The sequence below is a fragment of the Helobdella robusta genome, assembly GCF_000326865.2.
Source record: "Helobdella robusta unplaced genomic scaffold HELROscaffold_36, whole genome shotgun sequence".
In the NCBI taxonomy this organism is placed as follows: Eukaryota; Metazoa; Annelida; class Clitellata; order Rhynchobdellida; family Glossiphoniidae; genus Helobdella; species Helobdella robusta.
Window position 1 is genome coordinate 455,126 of NW_008704742.1, and position 8,088 is coordinate 463,213.

Sequence of the window (8,088 nt, forward strand, 5' to 3'; positions counted from 1 at the left end):
TCACGATCAAACACATTACCACAAACACAATTAGAATGCAATGCAACAAAAGCGAACACAACTCAACAAAACACGCTAACATCACCTCAATGCACACAACCTATTAACACTGTCACACCAACTGTTTCACAAATACAAGCAGCACTACAACTTATTCAATCAGTAGCACAACCACATTTTTACCCGAACAACAATCAGTGTTACAACACGTTCAATCACCAATACTAACAGCTACATCAAATGCACAGCTACCAATACCTCAATCACACGCACATGCGCAACAACAGCCAATGCATAATAACGCACCTGCAACATTAAGCAATATGCAAACACTCCAACTAACAATGTTTCAAACACCATCCATCAACGATCCAACATACCCGAAATCATTCGACGGCAATCATCAAGACGCACTAACTTGGTGGCAGTACTTCGAGAATTGGCTTACTTTTAAACACTGGCTTCCAAGCAATGATGCGAATATTCAAAGTCAATATTACGTTGATAACATGAAAACGATTGTCGCACTTTTGAGTTTGCTTTTCAAAGGTCCAGTACTTCATTGGTTGAATTCATTACCATCGCAAACCAAAAGTTCATACAAAGACTTGAAACGCAGTTTTCACGAACGTTACAACCCTAGTAATTTGCGTTGGAAAAATTTGAAAAATATTTGGTCAGCGAAACAAGGATTGTTTGAATCTTTTGATGATTATTTTTTTCGTATGAGTTCTTTAGCTACCACAAGCAGATGTCGACAAGAACGATTACAACTACTTCGGCGCACTTATTGGAGGTCTACGTGACGATATCAGAAGAGACATCACCATTATGAAACCAACTAACATTGACGAACTTTATGAAGCAGCGAGGTTAGTGGAAAACAATTGTTTACATAACTCCCATGATAATGAAATCGCTAACACGCTGATGAGATTAGAAGAGTCAATTAATAATATAAAAGTTGCAAGAGTTGATGATAATAAGTACAAGTTGCGTAGTCGCGAGCGAGATGATTATGATTACGACAAAGACCGCAGATCAAATCATTATAATGATGAGAAATCAAGAAATCGTAGTGACAGCAGACCAAGTAGCATTAGATCAAGATCGAGTAGATCCCGTTCAAACTCTCCTAGAGACAGTAATAGACAGCAACAGTTTATTCCACGAAACAAGAGCAACGAGCGAAGAGTTAGATATTACGAACCAGTTAAACAACTAACACTTTATAAATGTAATAACTGTGGAACAGAACACACATCAGGAAAATGCCCAGCTTACAACAAGCAGTGTTTCAGATGTAACAAGATAACAAGATGAATCATTTTTCTGCAATGTGTAGATCGGTTAAATCAGAATGACGTTCCGCTGCTACTCGCATCAAACAACAATAGCACTCGATATCATTCAACACACAACACAACACACACGGCAGTTCAAAGTTTGACACCCATAACAGCAATAAGATTAACATTCGCATACGCCAGCATAATTATAAAGCATTAACCCTCAAACACATTCCTGTCTACAAATGTAGACATTGCATTTTCAATCTTCAACAACTTTTTTATTTCTTATTTCATTGGGCTGAAATTTTATTTCCAAGAAAATTTTAGTTTGATCAAACGATTTTTAAAACTTCAACAAAAAATTTTTATAGGTGGCGCTACTAGATGTAAATCATCTTATTTCACTTACCTCTCTACATTTGTAGACATAACGGGGGTCAAGGTGATCGAGTGACCTTTAATACCCCTATAAAGAAGATGATCTGCTGTTTCATTTACCGTTTTGTAATAATAACTTAATCATATATTTATACATACATAATTACATTTCTGTCAGATTTCTGCCTTATGTATGTTTCTGCCGAATAGTACTTGTCAAGCAGTGAATCAATCTATTTTTTATTATCACTCGTAAACATTTTGTGTTCAGATTTTTAAAATTCTGTACTTGAATACTGCTATTACAAATTCAGAAATTAAAATGTCTAAAAAATATAGTTTAAAAGAAGCTATTACTTTTATTAATGTATCTGATAGTGAGGATGAAGTAGATAATGTTGAAGATCCTAATATTAGTGATTCTTCATCGGATCAGTCATCAGACACACAAGTTGAAGATAATTTCAATAGCGACAGTGACATTGATATTGATATGAAACTTACTACATATGATGATCTATTGCCTAGTAGCAGTGATGAAATGGAAGAAAGCGATGAAAATGAAGATGGGTCCATCAAGTTTGAAACAGTGAAGTCGCCCAATGGTATAGAGTGGACATCTTCAAAGCCAGTTTCGAGAAGACTAGCAAGAAATATAGTTAAATTTTCTCCAGGTCCAACAACAACTTTTAATGATTTTCGATAACCATGATGTGGATTGGGACATTAGGGCGAATTTATTAATGATGAATTTAAATGATGGAATGAAGTCCTGGCTTGATAACCTCAGTGGAGAAGACATGCGAGATTATGCGAAGGTAAAACAACATTTACTTTGAGAATATCGTATTAAACCCGTTCGTTTGCGAGATGAATTTTTCACAATGCGGAGACAGAAGGAGGAGTCGTTTGTTATGTTCGCTCATCGACTGCACAACACGCTTCAGTTTTACTTCCAAAGTCGTGAAGTCGATTCATTTCAAGGTGTGGTAAATTTGATTTGCGCCGACCGCCTGAAGGAACTTCTTCCGAAAAACGTGTTAGAATTCGTGTTAACCCAAGAAATGGACGACTGGATGGGTTATGAGGTTTTAGCAAAAACAGTCGACCGACACGAGATGAATATGAATATGAAGATGTCCAGCCAACCAACGACATCAAAGCGACCACCTCCCGTTTTTTATAAAAACGTGTCCAATGATGCCAGAAAAGAGGACCGGTGCTACAGATGTAATATGTCAGGGCATATCGCAAGGTTTTGTAACCGAAAACCGACATCGACCGCGACGCCAAAACGTATTCTCAAATGTGAGGTTACTTCAAAACCGAAATGGCTACACGTCATAACGAATGAGAGTCAACAAAGGGAAAGTGCCAAGGGTCATACAGGCGGACAAGTTTTATGAAAGGTCGTACGTTGATGTGATGCTGAATGATACACTGAATCGGAAGGCTCTGATTGATAGCGGAGCGGAGGTTTGTTGCATTAGTGAAGAATTGTGTGAAAGTTTGAACCTGCCATTGGGAGGTAAGTTAATGGTAAGAGGTTTGGAACCAGAGGGTAAGGAGGTAGATGGTATATCGATAAATCTGAAACCGATACCAAGTGACGAAAGGTGTAGGGTTATGGCTCCTGCGGTGAAGGTGTGGTGTGCAGTGATACCAAGTTTGGTAGAAGGTTTATTGATAACTCCAGGGGTGGTAGAGTTATTAAACGAAGTCAAGCACTACGAGGTTCCCAGTCCTGTGAACGATGATGATGAGCAGAGGGTGGGGGAGGCAATGTCTGACTGTGATGTGGAAGAGTGGTCTAATCAGGATGGGGATGAGATAACTGATGAGGTTGGTAGAGGAGAAGGGTTGACAGGTACCGACAATGGGATAGATGAAGAAGGTCATGACGAGGCGATAAATGTTGACGCGAATGAGGTAATGGTAAGGAAAGATGACGATGCATCAGATGAGGTAGAGGTGCCAGATGATCCGAGTCGTCGTAGTCGATGTGACACTGTTGAGGAGTCGGGGGATATAGAGGGATCAGCGGAGGTTGCGGGAGAGGTCTTTAATGATGGGATAAACGGTGTGGCTGACAAATTAACGATGATTAAAGAACAAACGAATTGAAAAGGTGGTGGGGTTTTGCTAAGGTGGGTAGGAAGAATTTTTTTATTGAAGATGGAGTCTTATATCACAAGGAAGTAATACTCGGGCACAAAGTCAAACAATGTCTACCAGTGTCGCGAATCAACACCGTGTTAGAGTTGAGGCACGATGCACCATTCGCAGGTCATATGGCATTCAAATCTACCAGATACCGGATCGCGCTCAGTTTCTGGTTCCCTGAGATGACTGAAAGAATTCGACAGTATCGTAAATCATGTACAATTTGTCAACTCAGAGCTCCAGTCAAGGTTGCCGACAGAGTACCAATTACTCCGATATCGCGGAATGATGAATTGCCATTTACACATTTGGTGATGGACTGTATCGGACCGATGATTACCGACGGTGGTGGTACCAAGCCTGAATATAACTATGCACTGGTGGTGGTAGATTTATTCACGAGGTGGCCCATGGCCTACCCCTTGAAATCGATCAGCGCCAAAGCGACTTGTGAAGTTTTACTTCAGATTTTCATGACGTACTCCATACCAAAAGTTATTAGCTCCGACTGCGGCACCAACTTTACGAGTCAGATTACACAAGTGATGTTGAAGAAACCGGGGTGTAGCCCGCGATTCAACACGCCAGGACATCCTGAAGCATCCGGGGTTGTGGAACGTTGCAACCAATCGTTGAAGGCGATGATATACAAATTGGCCCAGGAACATCATCGAAGTTGGCATCGAGTACTGCCATTCGTATTATGGAGTTTGAGGGAACGACCGTCTTCTACAACTCACGTCAGCCCATATACGATGTTGTATGGAACGTTACCGAGAGGTCCGCTGTTAATACTCAAGGAATCATGGGTAGGGGAAAATGAACTACCGTTGAATATTGGGAAAAGGCCAGATGAGTATTTGAAAACCCTTCGCCATCACCTAGAATTAGCTAAATCATATGCTGAGTATCATACTGAGAAGGAACAACAACAGTACGCCCATCAGTACAACTGAAGAAGTAGTGATCGGCACTTACAGGTTGGAGACATGGTGGTGATGTTGATACCGACGCCATTACGAAACAAATGGTGTAATCAGTGGCAGGGTCCCGGAGTAATCTCCAAGGTGAAATCGCCATATTCATACGTGGTGGAAATGGAAGGGCGAAAACATCACGTGCACGCGAACAAGTTGCGTAAATTCAACCAACGAATCGAGGAGGCGGTGGTAAATAGTTGTGCTATTTTACGAGATAAGGAGACCGAGTTTGGGGTGTTGAAGACTTACGAATCAGGTGCGGGTACTATGGGAGCTGTGGGTTGTTGGGATGTTGTGGGTTTGAAACATTTGTCAATAGAGAAGAGGCGCGATGTATTAACCTTGATGAAAGAACATTCACAGATATTTTCGCCGAAGGTGGGCATTTACAACCACATACAACACCGAATTCGGGTTGATCAGGAGTTTAAACCCAAACGGTTGCGAGCATACAAGGTTCCGGAATTACTACGGGAGGAGGTTAGACGGCAGCTGAAGGATATGTTAGAACAGGACATCATCATTCCATCCAAAAGTGAAATGGCTAGTCCGGTTGTTTGTATCATCAAGAAAAACGGGGGTGTGCGCTTGGCAATCGACTACATGTATGTCAACAAACATTCAACAGGTGATGGATTTCCAACTCCTGATGTGCGAGATGTGTTACAGAAGGTTGGGAGAGCGAATTACATCACCAACTTCGATGCTAGGAGTGGGTATTGGCAAATACCAATGGAAGAGGAGTCACGTTGGCTGACTGCCTTCGTTTGTCATGAAGGACTTTATGAGTTCAAACGCATGCCGTTCGGTTTGAAGTCAGCTAGCATCACTTTCACTCGAGCTATGAGAGAACTCAACTCACTCAAGGTATGCAGGAATTTACCGAGGCCTACATTGATGACATCGCAGTGTTCTCAACAACGTGGCAGGAACATTTACAACATCTGCGAACATTTTTCAACATTGTCGCACGATCTGGGTTAACGTTTAACCTTGAAAAATGCCGAATCGCTGAAGCGAAACTACATTTTTTAGGTCATGTCATAGGGTCGGGGACCATTGGAGTAGATCCGACTAAATTGCAGGTGCTTGATAACATCCGACCGCCTACAACAAAGAGAGAGGTACGAAGGATCATTGGGTTTTTCAATTATTTTCAGTGTTTCATACCAAATTTAGCAAGGACGTTAGACATCATTACTGAATTGACGAAGAATAAGGTGCCAAATCGTGTTCAGTGGACAAACGCGCATCAAGATAGTCTTGATAAGATCATTCAACAACTGAAAAGCGTAACAACATTGAATACCATCGATTATGCTCGAGATTTCGGGCTAATCACAGATGCCAGTGATCATGCTGTAGGATGTTGTCTTGTACAACAGGATGATAATGGTTGCGAGAAACCTATAGCGTTCGCCAGTCGTAAATTGACAGATACTCAACGTCGGCGGGCAACAATCGAGAGGGAGGCGTATGCCATTATATGGGCTCTACAAAAGTATCGGCCATGGATTTGTATGTCGACGATACACGTTTACACCGACCACAACCCATTGACATATTTAACCGAATCCAAAGTTCTAAAAGTTCTAAACTGATGCGATGGGCTCTCGCATTACAAGAATATGATCTACGCTTCACCTATAGGGCAGGTAACCGGAACGTTGCAGACTTCCTGTCCAGGTTGCAAGAGGATGGAGGTACAAGGTAATGAATATTCCTCCCCTAGGAATATTCATCATGTTGGGTGAGAGGTATGTCAAGGTTCAGTGTAGCGCTATACGATTTAAATGGATAACCAGTAAACAAGTAATTAATATCTCGTGGCCGTGGTGATTTCAAGTTAAAAAAACGTTTAAAAAAAAAGTTGGTTAAAAATATTGAACTGCTCTTCAAGGACAAATAATTATTAATAACTCAGTTTGCGTGAGTTATTAATAACTTGTCGCAATTTCTGAACATGGGAGTGATAGCGGCCAAACGTCTATAAAAGCGCTGGGAAGGTCCCGTCAACAGGCTCAGAATTTCAGTTCAGGAATTGTTGTCGTCGCTAGAATTATCGTGGAGTCTCGGAAGTTGAAGTGGTAGATTCGTGAACCGATGATTTGTGAAATATAGAGATTTATATATTTAATTATTTAAAGATATTTACTCATAACGTTGTTTAATTAATTGATTGGAGATATTGACTCATAACGTTATATATTTAATTATTTAAGGATATTTACTTATAACGTTGTTTAATTAATTAATTGGAGATATTGACTCTTAACGTCAGTTTGTAAGTATTGTTACTTGTCTGACATTATAAACAGTTCTTTTACTTGTAATAGAGAAATTGTTGCAACGTACTTGTTCTTGTTGCGAGGTTGAAATAATAATAGAAATTAAAGAACGAACCCTTACACATATATTTATCCCACCATACTCTGAAACATTATTTTAAGCACACTCAAACCAACCAATTAAGCATAATAATACATATATTGTAGAACCGCGTTTTAAACTTCACAAAGCAAAATTTTTGGTAGCACGCATAATTACACAACCACACTCAACCAAAATACCGTGCCGCGTAGTGAACATAACAAACAAATCAATTACAATCAAACCGTACACAAACATAGCGACAATTGAACACATTGGAATCAATCAACAACCTATGATGCGTGTAGCAAAGAAAGATCACAACCAAATTAATCAACCAAAGTTCAGTCAGCATTACTTACCATCACATCACTTCGTTAGAGAGCAGTGATGACGTGATCAACATTTCAGACCGAAAAACTCAGTTTAATATAACGAAGTTCAACAAACTTCAACGTTCTACCTTAGAAAGTTGTGACGATGTGATTAATGACTTAGGATTACAAATCGAAATGAATAAACATTCTAAGGAAGATATAATAATGTTAAAACAATGCATAGCAAACAATAAAGACGTTTTTGCAAAATCGTTATCAGATCTATCCTGTTCTGACTTAGTTTATCATACCATAGATACCGGCGATCATAAACCCATTCGCAAACGTGTATACCCAGCAAACGCAGAAAACAAGAAAGAGATTACAAAGCAGTGCAATGAATTTTTGAAATTAGGATTTATCAAAGAATTAGTATCACCATGGAGTGCAAGCGTATTACTCGTTCAAAAGAAAGATGGCACTAAACGATTTGTTGTTGATTATCGCAATTTGAGCCAGATTACTAAACAATTATTTTTTCCTTTACCAACTTTTGATGATGTTGTAGAAAGTCTTCCAATGCAAAAC

General features: G+C 39.8%; 2 protein-coding genes across 2 annotated transcripts; both read left to right on the forward strand.

The window, feature by feature from the left end:
- Positions 1 to 344: 344 nt before the first annotated feature.
- HELRODRAFT_176022 (hypothetical protein) lies at positions 345 to 1,323 on the forward strand (the record flags this gene model as incomplete). The annotated part of the gene is made up of 2 exons (XM_009023374.1): positions 345 to 549; positions 752 to 1,323. The coding sequence occupies 2 exons, from the start codon at positions 345 to 347 to the stop codon at positions 1,321 to 1,323; spliced, it is 777 nt and encodes a 258-aa protein (XP_009021622.1).
- Positions 1,324 to 2,554: 1,231 nt separating this feature from the next.
- Positions 2,555 to 3,794, forward strand: HELRODRAFT_176023 (hypothetical protein; the record flags this gene model as incomplete). Its single annotated transcript, XM_009023375.1, has 2 exons — positions 2,555 to 3,067; positions 3,123 to 3,794. The coding sequence occupies 2 exons, from the start codon at positions 2,555 to 2,557 to the stop codon at positions 3,792 to 3,794; spliced, it is 1,185 nt and encodes a 394-aa protein (XP_009021623.1).
- Between the last annotated feature and the right edge of the window lie 4,294 nt (positions 3,795 to 8,088).